This window comes from Salvelinus sp. IW2-2015, linkage group LG8 (genome assembly GCF_002910315.2).
Source record: "Salvelinus sp. IW2-2015 linkage group LG8, ASM291031v2, whole genome shotgun sequence".
In the NCBI taxonomy this organism is placed as follows: Eukaryota; Metazoa; Chordata; class Actinopteri; order Salmoniformes; family Salmonidae; genus Salvelinus; species Salvelinus sp. IW2-2015.
The window spans coordinates 40,124,885-40,147,169 of NC_036848.1; the positions used below are offsets into that span (position 1 = coordinate 40,124,885).

Consider the following 22,285-nt stretch of genomic DNA (forward strand, 5'->3'; position numbering starts at 1 on the left):
GCGGGAGCTGTATGTGTGTGTGTGTGTGTGTGTGTGTGTGTGTGTGTGTGTGTGTGTGTGTGTGTGTGCTGTCTGAAGCAGACAGAACCCTCCCCCACTCCTTCTCCTCCTCCTCCAGTGCCATTTACAAGCCTGTCCTATTCTGAGCTACGATTACACACTGCCTCTTCACTGATTATGGAGAAACGTGGGTTGGCAGGACATAGCACAGAACATAGCCCAGCTGGGTACAATTTAGCAGCACAACATACACACACGTATGCAACCACTCTACCTTGTCATCGTCTTTTCACTGCTGTGCTCCCCTATGCCTCCCCAGAGGAATCATTAGTGTTTTGTTATTGGTAAATATTGTAGATTTTATCACCTGATTGCATTTCCCTGCTGGCTCTCAAAATCCCCTGAAGGTGGACACTATGCATGATAATAAGTTGGGTTGTTTACCCTGGAGGATCATATGTTTGACTGCACCACGGAGATGAACCTATTGAAACATTGATGCCTGTGTTCCATTGAGGTATTCCACAAGCATGGTTTAAGCCTCACAACCTGCCTAAGTTGGCTGGTGGTACCTTAATTATGGAGGACAGGCTCATCGTAATTGCTTGAACGAAATGAATGGGACAGTATCAAACACATCAAACACGTGGTTTCCATGAGTTTGATACCAATTAATTTACTCCATCCAAGACATTTATGAGCCGTCCTCCTCTCACTAGCCTCCTGTGCAGTACATGTCCAGTATGTATGTACTGTACACATGTACAGTATGTAATGTACACATTCCTACTGTATATAGTTACTATTCCACTACAGKAGATGGCGCTAAAAATCCTGTAGCTTGTTCCCGCTTCACCATTACGTGACCGGATATGCGATTTTGAAAACATTGGTGGYATGTGCAGGCTAATACAATGAAGCTCCTAATAACTCCTAATTTATGCACTTGTTGTTATTTTCTTACAACTGATGATATGCGGGTATACCGAAAGCAGTTTTAGTTAGCAAACAAGTTAAATGTATTTTCTTTACCGACTCGTTCTTGCAGAATACTTCCATGTTGTATAGCTAGCAAGCTAGATAGCATTCAAGCTATATTGTCTGACTGACCAACATTATTACTGACAACAACTCACAGTACACGGAGGGAGATGGCTGGTCAACTACTTGAGTTTGAGACGGAGATGTTCCTGGGTTTGTTTGGCTCAGACGGACTGCTGGTGACTGCGGAGGGCATGGGGATAGACCGCATCCTGCTGCAGTTCATGCGGGTGTACTCCGAGGAGGGGAGTCTGGTGCTGCTGCTGAACACTACCACGCCCGAGCAGGTGGGTGAATAATAGCGGTGCTAGGGGAACYAATGGTCAGGGGCCCAGTTCAGGAGGGGGCAACGTTACACAACGATCATAGGCAGCTACTTGTCATCTGCTTGACTTTCAAGCTTGCATCAGGAGGGCTTCAGCTATGATGGACCCCCCTTGGTTGCAGATCTTGCATGAATCGAACTATAGGTGAAGTTTGTATAACGTTACATGTCTTTCTATGTAGAAAGTTTGTAACAGTAACCAATAACCCATGTTCCTATTTGTGCTTTTATTTCCTCTGCTAGGAGTTCTTCACAGAGCAGCTGCGAGCTGAGGGAGTGAGCCACCTGCCCCAGACAGTGACCAGTGATGTCCAGAGTACAGAGCGCTACGAAGTTTATACACAGGGAGGGGTCCTGTTCGTCACCAGCCGTATCCTAGTGGTGGACTTCCTCACTGACAGGATACCTGCACACCTCATCTCGGGTCAGTATATAGTGTAGGCAAAACTAGAGTTTTGACATACCAGTTATGTTATATTAGTATGGATAATGGTACCAAATGGTCCTGGATACAAATCAGACTGGGATGTGTGAAAACAATGCCCTAAGATGTAGTTGCTCAATAGGACACTCATATTGCTCTCTCTGTCTAAGCACTATCCTTTCTTTGTTTGTGCTGCTTCACTTTATTTATTTATCTTGTTTACAACGACCCACAACTTTCTCTGTTTTCCCCAGGTATACTGGTGTACCGGGCTCATAAGATAATTGAGTCTTGCCAGGAGGCCTTCATRTTGAGACTGTTCAGACAGAAGAATAAGACAGGCTTCATCAAGGCCTTCACAGATAAGGCCACCTCCTTCTCCTCAGGCTTCTGTCAGGTGGAGAGAGTCATGAGGAACCTCTTTGTCAAGAAACTTTTCCTCTGGCCCAGGTGGGTGGGGGAGCCCTTTTTAATTAAATGTTTTACTCCTTTGTGTGGTAACTTCTTGGATTATTGATGATGATGGATAGTTCTCTCTCTCTGCTCCCATCTCTCTCTTTTTCTCTCTCTGTCTCCCCGCCTCTTTCAGGTTCCAGGCGTCAGTGAACTCGGTTTTGGACAGACACAAGCCAGACGTGGTGGAGCTGCATGTGTCTTTGACCCCGGCCATGAGGGCCATCCAGAGCTCTGTCCTGGACATCATGAACGCCTGTCTGAAGGAGCTGAAGCGCTACAACCCCACGCTGGAGGCAGAGGACCTCTCCCTGGAGAATACCCTTGGGAATGCCTTCGAAAAGGTCAGACTTGTTAGTTACATAGGAATTAAGCATCAATACCCACTGGAGTAAACTAACTACAACTTCTTGCAGTTCAGCAATAACCATTGTATACATAACACAACTCAATGTGAATGTACATTTAGTGTTCTTTATATTAGCGTTAGTGATATAAAAATACACTGCTCGTCTCCAGACTAGAGGTCGACAGATTATGATTTTCAACGCCGATACCGATTATTGGAGGACCCAAAAAAAAAGCCGATGCTGATTAATCGGCCGATTTTATATAATATATATATATATATTATATAATATATATATATATATATATATTTGTAATAAATGACAATTACAACAATACTGAATGAACACTTTTATTTTAACTTAATATAATACATCAATAAAATCAATTTAGTCTCAAATAAATAATGAAACATGTTCAATTTGTTTAAATAATGCAAAAAAACAAACTGTTGGAGAAGAAGGTAAAAGTGCAATATTTGCAATGTAAAAAAGCTAACGTTTAAGTTCCTTGCTCAGAACATGAGAACATATGAAAGCTGGTGGTTCCTTTTAACATGAGTCTTCAATATTCCCAGGTAAGAAGTTTTAGGTTGTAGTTATTATAGGAATTATAGGACTATTTCTCTCTATACCATTTGTATTTCATATACCTTTGACTATTGGATGCTCTTATAGGCACTATAGTATTGCCAGCCTAATCTCGGGAGTTGATAGGCTTGAAGTCATGAACAGCGCAATGCTTGAAGCACAGCGAAGAGCTGCTGGCAAATGCAGGAAAGTGCTGTTTGAATGAATGCTTAGGAGCGTGCTGCTGCCTACCACCGCTCAGTCAGATTGCTCTATAAAATCATAGACTTAATTATAATATAATAACACACAGAAATACGAGCCTTAGATCATTAATATGGTCGKATTTCAAAAACAAAACGTTTATTCTTTCAGTGAAATACGGAACCGTTCAGGGTGGCATCCATAAGTCTAAATATTGCTGTTACAATGCACAACCTTCAATGTTATGTCATAATTATGTACAATTCTGGCTCTTCTTGCACAGAATGCAAGAGAATTGACACAATTTCCCTAGTTAAAATAAATTCATGTTAGCAGGCAATATTAACTAAATATGCAGGTTTAAAAATATATACTTGTGTATTGATTTTAAGAAAGGCATTGATGTTTATGGTTAGGTACACAGTGCTTTTTTTGCYAATGCGCTTGTTAAATCATCACCCGTTTGGCGAAGTAGGCTGTGATTCGATGATAAATTCACAGGCACCGCATCGATTTTATGCAACGCAGGGCAAGCTAGATAAACAAGTAATATCAACAACCATGTGTAGTTAACTAGTAATTATGTTAAGATTGATTGTTTTTTTATATGATAAGTTTAATGCTAGCTAGCAACTTACCTTGGCTCCTTGCTGCACTCGCGTAACAGGTAGTCAGCCTGCCACGCAGTCTCCTCGTGGAGTGCTATGTAATCGTGTCCAAAAATGCCGATTACCGATTGTTATGAAAACTTGAAATCACCCCTAATTAATCGGCCATTCTGATTAATCGGTCGACCTKTACTCCAGACATTAAATCAAGGCATCKACTGTAKTCTATTGACCACTTACAGATTTCCTCTCATATTCCTGTTTGTTGTGCCTGTTTGACCCCCAGACCATCCGTCACTACCTGGACCCTCTGTGGCACCAGCTGGGAGCCAAGACCAAGTCTTTGGTCCAGGACCTGAAGATCTTACGTACCCTGCTGCTCTACCTCACCCAGTACGACTGTGTCACCTTCCTCAACCTCCTCGAGTCACTCCGCTCCAGCCAGAAAAACTTTGGAAGCAACTCTGGTAAGAAGTTGTAAGAACTGTCCTTGGAGAGTGAGAGAATATGAATAGCTAACTGCATTGCTTAGTTTCATTGGAGAGCTATCATATGAAGGTCTCTGTGTTTCCCCTTCCATTATGTTGGTAGCCCTAGATGCTGATTCAAGGAAAAATGTCACTTGCCTGTGGTTCATTTCAACAGGGTGGTTGTTCCTGGACTCCAGCACCTCCATGTTTATTAACGCCAGGAGTCGGGTGTATTGCATTCCTGAGTCCAAGAAGAAACTCAAGGTGGGAGCTGACACAGAAAAACAACAAAGCACTTCAGGTAACTAACTGCTCTCAAAATATACATTCAAGCACAATCTCTATGGCTATATTATATGTAATTCTATTTCTTTCAGAGGAAGAGCTTCATGAACATTTCGCTACACCCGCGATAACATCTGCAAAAAATGTGTATGCGAACAATACAATTTTKTTTTATGCTTTCTGGAGCTGAAGAAAATTATTTTTGTGTGTCTGCCCCAGAGGTGAAGAGGGTGCTGGTGCTGGAACAGAACCCAAAGTGGGAGGCTCTGACAGAGGTGCTGCAGGAGATAGAGAAGGAGAACAAGAGCTCTGAACTCAAACCAGGTCAGCCACTAGCAGATTACAATATAGATAAAGTATTGTATATGGACACAGAAAGCGTAACATATTCCTACCAAAGCTATGACATGCGTTGGTAAACTGTTCAGTCCTAGGTGGTGAGTCTCACTATTCTTTGTCTGATTCCCCAGGCCACATCTTGATCTGTGCCAGTGATGACAGAACCTGTGCTCAGCTTCATGAGTACATCAGTCGTGGCTCAGACTCCCTACTCAATAGACTCTACGCTCGCACCATTGGCAAAAGAGATGCCCTGTTCGACCCAGACGCACACAAACAACAGGGCCAGGGTTGGTCCAGGAAACAACAGCCTGAGAAAGAGACCAAAGGCAAAAAAGCCAAAGGGAAGGCGGCAACCACGCTGAACTCAAAGAGTAAAAAGAGGCCGTCTCTGACCCTGACTCAAATGGTTGGCAACAGAGAGGGGGATGAGGGAGAAGTGATGGGCAGCAGTGGGGATGAGGGAGGCCTGTTGGAAAAGGAGGAGGAGGAGCTAAAGTTAGACTTGTCGTCTGATGCCTACTACGGTGTTCTGAAAGAGCCATTGACTGTTATCCACCCTCTGAGGGGTTGCACTGACCCCTACAGTCTGACGCGGGTACTGCACGAGGTGGAGCCCAGTTTCGTGGTGCTTTATGACGCCGAGCTCAGCTTTGTTCGTCAGCTGGAGATTTACAAAGCCTCCAGACCGGGGAAACCACTGAGGTAATCAAACAAAACCTTTATCCCCTTATTCATTTTACACAGATCTTGTGAATTACATGTTGTTTTTTCCCCAGATGAAGTCACTCATGAAGCATTTCCTCCTCCTCTCAGGGTGTACTTCCTGATCTATGGTGGCTCCACAGAGGAGCAGAGGTACCTGACTGGTCTGGCTAAAGAGAAACAAGCCTTTGAACACCTCATCAGGTAAGACATCTGCTGCATTATATTATGATCATCCTGCAGTTTCCATACCATGTGTTAGTTTGTGAGCTGTGCTGACTGACGGGGTGTCTGTGTGTGTGTGATTGCAGGGAGAAGGCCACTATGGTGGTTCCTGAGGAGAGAGAGGGAAGAGAAGACACCAACCTGGATCTGAGCAGGAGTCAGGAGCCTGCTTACTCTATTACCAACACACGCAAAGCAGGTAAGTGATGTGATGACATCTTATCTGATTCATTACACTGTGGGACGGGAGGTCTTACAATCCACATCATCTATCTGAGTCTGATTGGTTGATATAATTTAATGTCATGTCTRTCCAATCAGGGGGCCAGGAGCAGCCCAAGGAGCCTTCCCGTGTGATTGTGGACATGCGTGAGTTCCGCAGTGAGCTCCCGTCCCTCCTCCACCGACGCGGCCTGGACATCGAGCCTGTCACSCTGGAGGTGGGCGATTACATCCTCACTGCCGACACCTGCGTGGAGCGCAAGAGCGTCAGTGACCTGATTGGCTCGCTTCAGAGCGGACGCCTCTACACCCAGTGCCTGTCCATGACGCGGTACTACCGGAAGCCCGTCCTGCTGATCGAGTTCGACTCGGCCAAGCCCTTTTCCCTGGTGGCCCGCACCGACTTCCGCCAGGAGATCTCAGCTAACGACGTCACCTCCAAGCTGACCCTCCTCACCCTGCACTTCCCCCGCCTCAGGATCCTTTGGTGCCCCTCCCCACACGCCACCGCAGAACTTTTCCAGGAGCTGAAGAAAGGTCGACCCGAACCGGATGCCGCCGCCGCCCAGGCCATCACGGCCGAGTCGGACACGGTGGCAGAGTCAGCTGACCTCTTCAACCCTGGGCCATACGACTTCCTGCTTCGGATGCCAGGGGTTAATGCGAAGAACTACAGGGCTCTGGTTAAACACGCAGATAGCCTGGCACACCTAGCCAAACTGAGCCAGGAAAGGCTAGCACAGATTCTGGGACATGCTGGCAATGGGAAGTCGCTCTATGAGTTCCTGCATAATACTGTGGACATCCCTGCCCCTGCACAGAAAAGTAAATAGTCATACACTTAAAAGGAACAGAGGCTGACATGTGATATCAGCTATGCTCAGGTTTGACTTTTAGAAAGACTATGGAAGGAACTGTGCCTTGTGTATGGACTGACCTCAATTGTGTTGTCATTGTACGTGTTTGTGAATTTAAAAATGTTGTTTTCCAACTTTGACTTTGTAAATCTTTGAATATGTAAATGGATGTTTTGCTTACATGCGCTGAATTATATGTAGGATCTGCTGTTGGATTTGATACTTGCAGTACTGTAGTGGAAAACTGCTGATACAGAGAAGTCAGTAAGCAGAAAGTGTTTTAAATCGGGTGTGAAGCATCCGGTCTGTGGGTGGTTTCATAAAAACAATAAAAGAAATGTGTGGGAGGAACGAAGTCAATATACTTTCAAATTACTAAAACCAAATAGAAACTGGAGCATCAAAAATTCCAGTTTTGACAGCAAGGAAATATAACACATTTTCAGTGCGGCCCTCCGAACCTCATTGATGATCGAATGCGGCCCCGGGGCAAAATTAGTTTGACACCCCTGTTTTAAAACAAATGAAGGTTTATTTGTTGCATTTACAGCATACGACAAATATTAAAACTGTCCAGGGAAATGCTTAGTTACAAGCTCTTACTCAACAATGCAGTGTTTAAATGCTAGGTTTTATTATGATGAATGAATTGTCTGATAATGTTGGTAATGAAACATTTTTATACTGTTTGTCAGAACTAGACTAGGGCTCTATTAAAATATGCAGGTATTGAACATTGGCTCTACATACGGACTCATCGTTTGGTCTTATCTCTTGCAAAATAAACTTGCCAGAAAGTGCTTCATGATTTTTAATTCTTTGTTTGCTCAGAGTTATAGGATATATATAGCTGCCAACGATAAACATTTAGTTATACACTTATGTATGGCTTTGGGGTGTGGAATGATTTGCCATCTAAATTGAAGACTCGAGCGCCCCCTGTGTCTTGAATGCAAGTGAGGTAACGCAAAGCTTCCGTTTGACTACTGATTACGTCACCAAATTTATCTGAACATATCAGCAGGAGCCATTTTATTCCGCGAATGAAACTTCCGATTTCCTAAAAAACACAAGACATTCTCCTCGACATCAATTGCAGTGTGTCGTTGAATCGAATGATAAACCCTTTCATACGGCAATGCGAAGGAATTGGGTAAGATATTTGAACTGGGTAGGGCTGTCTTGTTTTTAACGTGCGAGCAGAACTAGCAGCATGGCTAGTAGCAGAGTAGCGTTAGTGAGTGCAGAGGTTGTTGATGCAGTCATGCCATGCAGAATACAGCGAGCTAGTTAGCTACCAGTGCGAGTGGTTAAAGCCACAGTAGACAATGTGTAAACTGATTTAAATTACAAGATGACAATATTGTTCCGTGTCTTTTCTTTCACCCTGAGCCTACCAGTAACCGCTAGTGAATTGAACTCAATGTTTTTTGTGTATACTGTGTTATCTCTAGACCTCCCAGTAATGCCACCTGTTACAATGTAACGTTAGCAGCTAGCAAGTCAACTCTTTGATATCCTACCGCATTTGCTTCAATATCACGAAGGATATCTGTTAAAGGGCTGGCACATCTTTTGTCAACTGTTAGCACTGGGAATGCTTGACTCTGCACACAGGTAACTCGGCGAGGTCAATTTAGGTCTGTCATAAATGGGTGAYTGAGGATGAGCCAGCCCCTTGGGATATGGCCTTGGGATAACTAGCACCAAAGAGAGACTGGCAGATCAAAGAAGCTAAAGATGAAAGTGAGGCTGAGAGTGAAGTGGTTGCTGCCTGCAACACGTCACTGGATGATGACACACACAACACAAACACCTCACCTGACAACAGTCTTGCTTGAAATGGGATAAGGTAGATTTGAGATTTTGCATAGGACTTCGTCAGAGTCACATATGGCTCTGCCTTATGAAGCTAACAGATGGTGAGGAAAACAATAGTGAATTGTTCTGGCATACTACGTTGTGATTATCATCTGTCTTGCCAAACTTTTTACTTCTAACTGATGTTGCCAAGTTTTTAAAGCTTCTCTCCTCATCCTAACAATGTCTTGATTGGTGGTTCATTGGTTGCCAGAGTTAGGTTCTGTTTTTCCTGCACACAAAAAAATCTTATCCGGTTCTAACCTTCACACCAGAGTAACCTGAACCATCCACCCAATTTAAACCTCTTATGATGTATCAATGAACTGTAACCTTCGGTCTATATATTAATAGATGCCTTCTCCTCTTGGATTTCTGCCTATTTTCTCTGTTTGTTGTGATATGGCCTCATGGGTCACAGATTAGGCTAGGTTTGTTGTGCCTGTCTCTCTCTAGAAGTCAGTAGAGTCACTGTCACGTTCCACGCAATAACTTATTTCCCTCAAGGAGTAGGCGGGACGTGAGTGGTTTTGGTTTTGTATTTACATTTGACATTTGACTTATTTAGCAGATGATCTTATCCAGAGCGACTTACGGCAGTGAGTTGTACTAGTGGGAGTCGAACCCACAACCCTGGAGTTGCAAGTGCCATGCTCAACCAACTGAGCTACACGGGACCTTTTATCTTGTCTGTATTGATTTTTTTGGGTGGCGGGGTGAAAGCAGTTGTCTCTCAGGAAATGGTCTGTCTGGCCAGCTGGCTGAGGTGATAGAGCAGACTTCACTTTAGTGAACTCTATGCAGTAAAATACTACTTGAGTAAAAGTCTAAACGTATTTGGATTTAAATATACTTTAAATATAAGTTAAATATTAAGCAAACCAGATGCCTCAATAAAAAAAAAAAAAGAATGGATGGATAGCCAGGGGCACACTCCAACATAATTTACAATCAAAGCATTTGCGTTTAGTGAGTCCACCAGATCAGAGGCAGTAGGGATGACCAGGGATGTTCTCTTGATAAATGTGTMAATTMGACKATTTTCCTTGCCTGCCAAGCATTCAAAATGTAATGAGTACTTTTGGGTGTCAGAGAAAATGTATGGTTTAAAAAGTACATTATTTCCTTTAGGAATGTATTGAKGTAAAAGTTGTCAAAAAGACATAGTAAAGATGCCCCAGAAAACTATTTTTACTTAAGTACTTTACACCTCTGACTCAGACATGAACCATAATAACATCAGCATTGGCCTTATCTCAAGAAAAAGCAGTAATTTTTGTTGGACCAGACTTGTGGGCTATTTCAGTCTCTGAGAAACCAACTTCAAATCGCTAGGATTGGGATTGAGGGGCAATAAATGTCTACAGCACAAGATACTGTTACTGYGCTGTGACTTGCTGCAAAGGGACTGGTTTTATATCTGACACACACACCAGGAGATTGTGTGTTGAAGTCTGCCGAGAGAGACTAGACCACCCTGACTGAACAGAGAGCAGAATACTGGGTGGGTATTTACCTAAAGACGGTGTGAGGAGGAGTCCCTCCCTGTAGTGAATATGAAGCATGTTACCACTGCAGTAGCCTGGAGTAGCATAACCCCTTTACAGACTGGAGAGGGGCTTGTGTTGTGTATAGATACTTAGCTGACCTATGACCTCTTCTTTGTAATGATGAGGAAGGGGCAATCCCAGACCCTGTGGGAGAATGTGTTTAGTTCAAGCTGTCTTATTGTTTCTTTGATATTCTGGAACTATGTTATCCCAGGCTGTAGACTGCTATTATGATATATTAATTGCAAAGTTATGTGTACTGTTAGGTGTATGTCTRCATCCTGCGTCTGTATGCCCATAGTTGGTGATATGGACCTTGTATCGTTACTTTAAGACTGCTGGGTCACCACATACTGGATCAGTAGGATACTACTAGGCAGGAGCAGAAGGTAATCGATTTGTCATACACACCCTCGTGCATTATCATGCACAGCACACTTAGACCCTTGTAGACTTTGCACCCAACAACCTTCAGTTTTATGAAAGCGCAAAACAACAGTATTTTAAAGCTGAATTGTAAACACCAGCACYTTTACATACACCTATAATCTCCAAAGCCATCTACCATTAGGCCTAGCTGGGCACCACCTTGTACCTTCTGTGGGTTTCTCTTTGATGAACACARGGTACTCGTTGCTAATGCCCATAGCAGGACAGAGCAGTTGGGTAGGAGCATGGTTGATATTTACCACACATTGTCTAGTCATGCATGATGTTTGCTTTCCCTCTGAGGGGACCAGGTACTTCCCTCTGTTTGAATGTAAACAAACCTGTTGACCTCAATCTTCAGTGGTCAGTCAGCAACTGTGCTCCTGGAGAGCAACAAGTTTTGTGCARGCTCACTGTTTTGTTCCAGCCCAACAATAAAAACTCCTCCTGATTCAACGATCACCAATACCTTGATGAGTTGAATCAGGTGTTTTAACATGACGKGCACACACACACTATCTGTTCAGGGTGCATTGATTGTGGCCATTGGCAGCCCAGGACCTGAGGAGAGTGCACTAGATCCTCTGTAGCTTCGAAARTGAGTTCTGAGGTGTTTTATATCTTGTTTGAACTGGTTGGTGCTACTGTCACAGTTTGCCTTTCAGTAAAGAGCCCCTCATGTAGGTGAGAGCTTCTCCAGCTACTGTGTCTCCTTTCTGTATTTCAATTTAAGGGACTTTGTTGGCATGGGAAACATATGTTTACCTTGCAAAAGCAAGTGAAATAGATAATAAACAACAAACATTAATAGTAAACATTACACTCAAACTCTGGCTCGCTGGCTTCCTGGCTCTGACTCTCAATTCAATTTCAATGTAAGTCCTTTATTGGCATGGGAAACATATGTTGTCATTGCCAAAGCAAGTGAAGGAGATGATAAACAAAAGTGAAATAAACAATAAAAATGATCAGTAAACATTACGCTCTCTGGCTCTCTCTCTCCCCCCTCCTCCAGAACACCCCTTCATCCCATCGCCACAAAGACCGCAGCATGCTGTTGCTATAGCAACCGTCACTTGCCGCTGCAGTCCCGGTGTTCCTTTGCAATATCTCTGTTTTTGTCTCAGGTAGCCTGTATGCTTTGGTACTTTGGCGACTAGTATTTTTTTTTTTGACCCCCCCCCCGCTTTGGGCTGAGTGTGTCAATGTCTAGTTTATACATGCAGAATTACTGTTACCTCAATTAGTCACGAAATCCCTAGTTTGAAAGCGTCTGTTTTCAGTAAGCTGTACTGTCATTTTTTTTTCTTCTACATTTCCCCCCACATGGGCCAGCACCCTAGCAATTCAAGTTCCAGCCAATCAGATTCAMCCCCTCGCCATTTGAGTGACCGCTAGCAAGAATCACATACAGCAGAGCAAGAGCACAATGACGTGGTGCACATAGCTGTACCAGAGAATCCCTTTGTCCTTTTTACTTGTGAGTTCCAAATATCTCTTAATGGTRTCCCCAGCGTGAGTTTTCTTATGCGCGTGATGTCAGAATTTACTCACTGTTCCTAAATGTGATTGTTACGSAACAGGACAACTGCCGTCAAACCAAGACACGCTGCCTGCTAATTAACAATAGGGTGTGTTTCAACTTGTCAATTTTACATGATTTTCTAACAACAGTTTGAAATGAGGTACGTTCCGCCTCATTAATTCACAGAACAGTGGTTCCAAAACTTTTTATAATCCCGTACCCCTTCAAACATTCAACCTCCAGCTGCGTACCCTCTCTAGCACCAGGGTCACTGCACTCACAAATGTAGTTTTTTTGCTATAATTATAAGCCTACCACACACTATACAGTACATTTATTAAACATAAGAATGAGTGTAAGTTTTTGTCACAACCCGGCTCGTGGGAAGTGACAAAGCGCTCTTATAGGACCAGGGCACAAATAATAATAATCTTGCTCTTTATTTAACCATCTTACATATAAAACCTTATTTGTTAATTGAAAATTGTGAATAACTCACCACAGGTTAATTTGAAGGGTTTGCTTGAAAGGATGCACATAACTCTGCAATGTTGTGTTGTATTGGAGAGTCTGTCTTAAATCATTTTCCACACAGTCTGTGCCTGTATTTAGTTTTCATGCTAGTGAGGGCCGAGAATCCACTCTCACATAGGTACATGGTTGCAAAGGGCATCAGTGTCWTAGCGCGATTTGCCAAGGAAGGACACGCTCAGCGCAGCCCAGAACAGAAATCTGGCAGTGGCTTCTGATTTTAAATTCAATTTTCACAGAACCGCTTGTTGCAATTTCGACTAGGCTCTCTTGTTCAGATATCAGTAAGTGAACTGGAGGTAGGGCATAAAGGGATAACGAATCCAGTTGTTTGTGTCATCCGTTTCGGGAAAGTACCTGCGTAATTGCGTACCCAACTCACTCAATCTCACATTTGACATTGTCCGTAAACTTGTTCATTTGCACACAAAAAATCATAGAATGATGGGAATACTTGTGTGTTGTCCTTGTTAATGCAGATAGAGAAGAGCTCCAACTTAATCACAGCCTCAATTTTGTCCCGCACATTGAATATAGTTGCGGAGTGTCCCTGTAATCCTAGTTTCAGATCATTCAGGCAAGAAAAAAACATCACCCAGATAGGCCAGTCGTGTGAGAAACTCATCATCATGCAAGCGGTCAGACAAGTGAAACTTATGGTCAGTAAAGAACTTTAAGCTCATCTCTCAATTAAAAAAAACGTGTTAATACTTTGCCCCTTGATAACCAGCGCACTTCTGTATGTTGTAAAAGCGTTACATGGTCGCTGACCATATCATTGCATAGTGCAGAAAATACACAAGAGTTCAGGTACCTTGCTTTAACAAAGTTAACCATTTTCAATGTAGTGTCCAAAATGTCTTTCAAGCTGTCAGGCATTCCTTTGGCAGCAAGAGCCTCTCGGTGGATGCTGCAGTGTACCCAAGTGGCGTCGGGAGCAACTGCTTGCACGTGCGTTACCACTCCTATGTCTCCCTGTCATGGCTTTTGCACCATCAGTACAGATACCATCACATCTTGACCACCAAAGTCCATTTGATGTCACAAAGCTGTCCAGTACTTTAAAAATATCCTCATCTGGTTTGCAGAAGAGGATGTCTTCCTTAATTGACCCCCCCATAAATGTAACGGACATATACCAGGAGCTGTGCCAGGCCTGCCACATCTGACTCATCCAGCTGTAATGCATAGATTCACTGCCTTGTATGCGAAACAGGAATCGTTTCAAAACATCTAATGCCATGTCACTGATGCTTTGTGAAACAGAGTTTGTTGAAGGCATTGTTTGTATAGTTTTTTTGGCCTTTTCCCCCCAGCATTGTCCCAGCCATATCCACGGCAGCAGGAATAATTAAGTCCTCCACAATGGTATGGGGCTTGCCTGTCCTAACCACTCGGTAACTCACCATATAAGACGCTTCTAGACCCTTCTTATTAATGGTATCTGTTGCTTTTATACATGTCATACTACTCAAAAGTAGTCTTAATTCTCGCTCAAAAAACTCCTGTGGCTTATTTCAAATTGGCATGTTTTGTTTCTAAATGTGTGTGCAAGAGTGAAGGTTTCATCGAGTTGTGAGATAGTACTTTTGCACATATAACACTGTGGCTGAGGAAAGGCACTACACCCAATATAAGTGAACCCCAAATCAATGTGGTTCTCATCATATTTGCTCTTCTTCGATGGTCCAACGTCCCTGTCTTTTCGGTGCTTTACCGGGTAAGGGGGCAGTAACTCTTCGGCTGCATCAGATTCGCAACTGTCAGTGTCCATGCTAGCTGGGCTAAAAACAAATGTAGAATTACTGATGTTAGCATTGGATGTGCTCGTGGAAGCAGAACAACTTGTGTCGTCGACAGGTGCAGGTGTAGCAGAGCTGGTATGTGTCTCTATGGACACGGGCCTTTTAAATAAAAAAATTAGAACCATTTATCAATTTTTGAGCAAACGGAATGAGCAGCAGCTACGTTTGGTTACATACGGACCGTTAGTGAAATTCCCGCGAGAGAGTAACGGTTAATGTGATCGGATGTAAATTATTTGACGAGGCTACCAGTATTTGACATTGTGTTGTTATTTCGCTGAACACTAGACGGTTTAGTTTTACAAGGAACTGATTTCACACAAGGAACTGATTTCATAACCTTCATACATTTTTCTAATAGTTCTGTAAAACAATGCTAATGCTAATGGCATCAAATAAGTATTAGCTTTTGTTGTATTCTTTGAAAATGTCCTGGTCCTATCATGACCATTGCATTGACCTGTGTATTAATTTGGCCTGCATATCTCTGCCCTGCCTGCTTGTGGAGCCATTGTGGAGCTGTTCAGTTATGTTACTTGTAATATTGTTTTATTTATATATCCTCCTTTCTATAGCTCAATGGGTGGCATGTCTGGTGAGTATGCAGGCCATGGAAGAACTGGGACATTTACAGCTTCCTGGAATTGTGTACAGATCCTTGCGACATGGGGCCGTGCATTATCATGCTGAAACATGAGCTGATGGCAGGTGATTGGCACGACAATGGGCCCCCTGTTATCTCTGTGCGTTCAAATTGCCATAAAAAAAATGCAATTGTGTTCGTTGTCTAACTTATGCCTGCCCATACTTTAACCCCACCGCCCCCATGGGGCTCTCTGTTCACAACATTGACATAAGCAAAACATTCGCTCACATGACGCCAAACACGCTGTCTGCCGTCTGCCTGGTACAGTTGAAACTGGGATTCATCCGTGAAGAGCACACTTCTCCAGCATGCCAGTGGCTATCGAAGGTGAGCATTTGCCCACTGAAGTCGGTTAGGACGCCGAACTGTAGTCAGGTCCTAGTGAGGACGACGAGCACGCAGATGAATTTCCCTGAGATGGTTTCTCACAGTTTGTGCAGAAATTCTTCGGTTTTGCAAACCCATAGTTTCATCAGCTGTCAGTGTGGCTGGTCTCAGATGATCCTGTAGGTGGAGGTCCTGGGTTGGAGTGGTTACATGTGGTCTGTGAAGCTGGTTGGACATACTGCCTAATTCTCTAAATTGACGGAGGTGGCTTATGGTAGAGAAATTAATATTCACTTGTCTGTCAACAGCTCTGGTGGACATTCCTGCAGTCAGCATACCAATTGCACGCTCCCTCAACTTGAGACCTCTGTGGTGTTGTGTGATGTGCATTTTAGTGGCCTTTTATTGTCCCCGGCACAAGGTGCACCTGTGTAATGATCATGCTGTTTAACCAGCTTCTTGATATGCCACACCTGTCAGGTGGATGGATTATCTTGGCAAAGGAGAAATGCTCACCAACACAACATTTGAGAGAAATACGCTTTTGTGCGTATGGAACATTTCTGTGATCTTTTTATTTCAGCTCATGAAACATGGGACCAACACTACATGTTGTCTATTTTTGTTCTTAATTTTTTGAAGGTTGTACTGATTATGATGAGCTAATGCTAAGCCATTTGCTCTCTGTGTGGAGCCATGTTTGTTGACATCATTCAATGCATTCTGTGTGTCACGTAAATGTCTGTCAGACAAACAATGTTTATAGCAAAACGAGGAGAATGGATGGTTCACTCGTCTTTCAAGTAAACTTCCGTAAGTGAATGATGGTAGATGACGCACTCCCTTCAACATGCATACTGCAAACAGACCCAACACATCTTGTCACCTCATGTTTGGTTGACGCAGAAAAACGAACATGGCGGCACACACAAACTACCCACTGTGGGATTACTTTTGACTTTTAGAAAGTATTTTACTGAATTATTTCAATCACTGGTTAGCTCACCCGTGATGTGATGAATTGTAAGTAGTAATTGATATTTAGCTAATTCATATTATGGTTTCTATCATCCGATAGTTGGCTATATATGACCGCTAGTGTTAGCTCACTCTTTACTCAGTTAGCATTAGCACTATTGTAGCCTACATTTTCAGATTTGGATGAGAATTGTGTTATGCTACTTCTGTGACTCTGAACATTGCATCCATAATAAACTGCTCACATTGAGGACCTAACATTGTAAAGACTGTTTGTGAAAAAAGTGTGGCGAGCTCAAATGCTGACTGTTGCGTCAATTGTAACTACACGTTCTAATCACACCGGTTTGAGTCTACGCTGCAGGGACCACTGTGTTCATATGCGGTAATGATTTTCTGATCTGATACAAATCTTACAAAGGTTGGTGGTCAAGGTCTTCGACATTCAAATTTYCACAAAATGCTTTCTTAGTTCTGATAGAGCATTAATTGTAGTTTGTAGCAGAATGTAATTTTAAATAGTCTCTGTCTTCTGTTCCCAGGTCTGTCTCCATGGCTTAGTGTGCTGCTGCAGCTGTAGCAGCTGGACCCAGGCAGAAGTCTCTCTTCATCTTCTCCTTCACCCCTTCTTCCAGCGGTGGTAAGGAATGGCATTATGAGAACGTTTCCATACCGAATGGTACTAAATCGACAACTTAATATATTTTTTAAGACTCCTATTAGGCTATATAAACACATTTTGGCCAACATTCAGTTGTCTAGCAATAGTAACAGGAAGACCTTTTARTAATAAAATTAACAATCCAAGGTAGAAAAGGTATCTACACCATTCAAACAGAAAGATTAGGCTACATCAACCTACATTTTTTTTTTTTTTATTTGATCTTTATTTAACTAGGCAAGTCAGTTGAGAACAAATTCTTATTTTCAATGACTGCCTAGGAACAGTGTCTACGCTGTTGGTTCCAATAATATTAGGCCTAAGTCTGATATTAAGGGCCAACTACTTAAATCTGGAAGAAATGGGAGTTCAGGTAAAATTTAGGAGCTGAATCTGAGACTCAACAGCCTCTTTTGAAATGTCCTCTTTTAGAAACTCAGAACCAGCTGTGGCGGGCTGCACTCCCCTCACTAGGGCACAACACTGGAACTTTCAGAATCACTCATGTTGTGTAGAACAGACCAGGGCTGTTGCAGTMACCATATTACCGCCARGCCAGCAGTCATGACCACAGTAAAATTCCACATGACCGTTGASTTACGGTAATTTCTTATACACTCTGGACATGCGTTGATAGTAGCCAACTTGCTAACGACCATCAGGTCGCTAATGGCCTGGTACTCYGGGCTCTATTGTCCCTCTAACCACTCTGACATCAATGTAAATGCAATGAAAAATCACGTCAAACATTTAACTGCAAACCAATATCAGGCTTTTAACACTCGCCTCACTGTGATTGATCAATTTGAAGAAGTTCAACAACATATTTATTTTTATTTCACCTTTGTTTAACCAGGTAGGCCAGTTGAGAACAACTTCTCATTTARAACTGCGACCTGGCCAAGATAAAGCAAAGAAGTGCGACAAAAACAACAACGCATTGTTTTTGTAAACAAACGTACAGTCAATAACACAATAGAAAAACCTATGTACAGTGTGTGCAAATGTAGAAGAGTAGGGAGGTAAGGCAACGTGGTCGTTGTGGATGTTGTTTCAAATCCTAACACAACGAAATGGATCCTGCTTTCTAAGGTGACGATTAATTCAAAACACCCTGACACATAAGCTCAAATACGCATAGTCCTATACAGTGCAGACTCAAGCCACCCTAGTCATAGACTGTTCTCTCTGCTACCACACGGCAAGCGTTACCGGCGCGCCAAGTCTAGGTCCAAGAGGCTTCTCAACAGCTTCTACCACCAAGCCATAAGACTCCTGAACATCTACTCAAATGTCTACCCAGACTATTCACATTGCACACCCCCTCCCCTCTCCACACCACTGCCACTCTCTGTTGTCATCTATGCATAGTCACTTTAATTAACTCTACCTATATGTACATACGACCTCAACTAATCGGTGCACACTGACTCTGTACCGGCACCCCCCTGTATATATTKTTTTTTACTGCTGCATWTTTTTTTTTATTGGTTAGGGGCTCGTAAGTAAGCATTTRACMGTAAGGTCTACACCTGTTGTATTCGGCGCATGTGACTAATACAATTTGATTTGCATTTGGAAAGTATTCAGACCCTTTGACTTTTCCACATTTTGTTGTGTAACAACCTTATTCTAAAATTGATTAAATGAGTTTTCCTCYTCAATCTACAAACACTACCTCATAATGACAAAGCAAAAAAATGTTTTTAGAAATGTTTGCAAATTTATTACAAATTAGAAACAGATACCTGAAGGGGTCCTAAAATTCTAAATCCAATAGCTAAATGAACAATGGTATGACCATCTAAAACAATTGTCTTTTGCATGACTGACCGGCTGACAAAGTCATGACCGCTACAACCCTAGAACACACACAACTTAGTAAGGGATCATGTCGTGGAGTTAGGGATCATGTCAGCTCTATTCATTAAATCTCTAATGGGTTTTCTGCTACGTTCAGAACCTTGCACCCTCTTCAGCGCAACCCTAATATCACAGTCGGTCTCCAGCCCATCTTTCCTCCACCAGACAGACTGACTTTATTGTTCTAACCTGGGCCCAGTCTCCAGTGACATAATACGTTGAATACCAAGAGCCTCAAGATAAAGTAACATTTCATTTGAACTGTTTTTTAACTGGCTCATGTGGTGAGCTCGACTACCTCTGTTTGGCTGAGGAGAGGTGGAAGGCAAGTGCTGACTGACCAGATTATATAAATTTCCTGCCTCTTGAAATGTGAATATTTGTGTGTTTAGATGTACTTGTGGGGACACTTTGGTCAGTATATATGATCTGAAATAAAGACTGCTGTAGATTGACAGTCATGTAAACCAATGCATAAGGCATAGTGTGGTTGATAGCTGCTTGGTTACTCATCGARGTCTGTAGTATCTAGTGTCCCCACTGTCACCAGTTTTTCTTCTTGGAAAAGAAAACATAACCGTAGATACTGATTAATGGATATTTGTCTCTTGAGGCACACTAAAGTCAGACATGGCAGAACAGTGGTTGTGTCTTCTGTATCTGTACACACTGACTCTTGTATTTGTTTGTGTGGGTGATACTGCTGGGTCTCTTAGCAACAGTGGCCATTTTAGGAGTGGCTGCGCTCAAATCACTGTCTTCTGGACCATGTAAGATAATGTTTATTATCCAACAGATGTAACAATTAAGTTATTCGATTATTGAAACGATTGGACTACAGCAACGGAATGGCAACAAAAGACGAAGAGAGGGATGTTTCTATGTAGAGAATCAACAATCCTCAAGGGATTCACAGAAAATCCCTGATATGGTCTCAAGTATTGTATTCTGAAGTTGGTTACAGATTCTTTTTATGTGGTTGTTGTGAACAAAAGTTATGACGTGTGTGTGTAGACGATTGTCCTTTAAGTTGGTACATTGGTTGGAATGTTGGTGCTGTTTCTGAGTCCAGAGGCGAAGCAAAGTAAGAACGTAGCTGCATGGTGCCATGCCAATACCAACATGTCAGGATTGTGCCCCTTAGCCCTACATGGATGTGGTTTGAATGGCTGAATGGAGCTGGTGGTGGGACCGGAACCATCATCATAAACCGGTTATTAGGAACTATAGTTGCCAAACTGTTTGTTTTGCTCCCTTAACACTAGAACCGCCTGGCCTTTCAGCCTATAAGTACCCGCTAGAGAACGTTGCTGGGCGTCCCATTTAGCATATGCATCAGATCAGTGGTGTAAAGTACTTCAGTAAAAATACTATAAAGTACTACATAAGTAGTTTTTTGGGGTATCTGTACTTTACTATTTTATATTTTTGACAACTTTTACTTCATTACATTCCKAAAAAAAAGAATGTACTTTTTACTCCATACATTTTCCCGGACACCCAACAGTACTTGTAACATTTGTAATGCTTAGCAGGACAGGAAAATGGTCCAATTCATGCACTTATCAAGAGAACATCCCTGGTCATCCCTACTGCCTCTGATCTGGCGGACTCGCTAAACACACGTTTTGTTTGTAAATTATGTTGGAGTGTGCCCCTGGCTATCCTAAATAAAATAAAAAAACAAGAAAGTTATGCCCTCAAGTTTGCTTAATTTAAGGAATTTGAAATTATTTATACTTTTACTTTAAAACCTCTTAAGGATCGWACCCCCCTTTATCATTTCACCTAAAATGACATACCCAAACCTAACTGCCTGTAACTTGGAACCTGAAGCAAGGATATGCATATTGTTGATACCATTTGAAAGGAAACACTTTGAAGTTTGTGGAAATGGGAAATTAATGTAGGAGAATATAACACATTAAATCTGGTAAAAGATAATACAAAGAAAAAAACATGACTTTTCTATTTATTTTTTGTTCCTTCTTTGAAATGCAAAAGTATGGCCATTATATGACTTAGGAGTCTAGCCACAATTTATATTTTGGCCAATAGATGGCAGCAGTGTGTATGTGTGTGTGTGCAACGGTTTAGACTGATCCAATGAACCATTGCATTACTGTTCAAAATGTTGTATCAAGTCTGCCCAAATGTGCCTAATTTGGTTTATTTATASATTTTCAAGTACATAACTGTGTACTCTCCTCAAACAATAGCATGGCATTCTTTCACTGTAATACCTACTGTAAATTGGAGAGTGCAGTTAKATTAGCAAGAATATCAGCTTTCTGCCCATATAATACATGTCTATGTCCTGGAAAGTTTGCTGTTACAACTGTCATGCTAATCACATTAGCGCACATTAGCTCAACTGTCCCGTTATAGGGACACTGATCCTGTATATTTGAGCAGTTACATTTCATTTTGATTCTTTATTTAAAACCAAATACTTTTACTCAAGTAGAATTTTACTGGGTGACTTTTACTTGAGTCATTACTCAAGTATAACAATTGGGTACTTTTCCCACCACTGCATCAGATGCATATCAACCCGCAAGGTGTGCAAACATAAGCACCAACGTGCATAAACTATTATAAATAAWTAATTGCATGAAGAAATATTTGTGCAAATATATATAATTAAATAACAATAGTTGTTTAGGTAGTCAAGGATATGTTTTGTATAATTCTACAAAGGGCTCCCGAGTGGTGCTGCGGTCTAAGGCACTGCAGACCCTGGTTCGATCCCGGGCTGTATCACAACCGGCCGTGATGGAGAGTCCCATAGGGCGGCGCACAATTTGGCCCAGCGTCGTCCAAGTTAGGGGAGGCCCAGGGTAGGCTATCATTGTAAATATGAATTTGTTCTTAACTGACTTGCCTTGTTTCATGTGCACCTGCCGCAGGTGTCTCATCTCTGAAGCGGTTGTGTGCCATGGTCTCTCAGAATTGTCCACCCCATACCTATCAGACAAAAAAGACCACATTCGTGCTCTTTCTGCCGAATGCCCGGCAGACATACAAAAGTGCAA

The 22,285-nt window shown here is 42.4% G+C and overlaps 2 protein-coding genes across 2 annotated transcripts in view; both read left to right on the top strand.

Moving 5' to 3' along the window:
• The first annotated feature begins 872 nt into the window (after positions 1-872).
• On the top strand, positions 873-7,875 carry ercc4 (excision repair cross-complementation group 4). The gene is made up of 11 exons (XM_023993353.1): positions 873-1,328; positions 1,610-1,790; positions 2,045-2,240; positions 2,380-2,587; positions 4,259-4,439; positions 4,618-4,743; positions 4,947-5,051; positions 5,198-5,771; positions 5,883-5,975; positions 6,083-6,195; positions 6,318-7,875. Exons 1-11 carry the CDS (start codon positions 1,152-1,154, stop codon positions 7,049-7,051), a joined length of 2,688 nt encoding a protein of 895 aa, XP_023849121.1. The 5' UTR covers positions 873-1,151; the 3' UTR covers positions 7,052-7,875.
• A 208-nt stretch (positions 7,876-8,083) lies between these two features.
• The window catches only part of mrtfba (myocardin related transcription factor Ba), a 45,688-nt gene continuing 31,486 nt past the window's right edge, over positions 8,084-22,285 (top strand). Inside the window, exons 1-2 of the mRNA XM_023993354.2 lie at positions 8,084-8,228; positions 17,269-17,366. The gene's annotated coding sequence lies outside the window, so the exon portion shown is untranslated. The remainder of the gene's footprint in view (positions 8,229-17,268; positions 17,367-22,285) is intronic.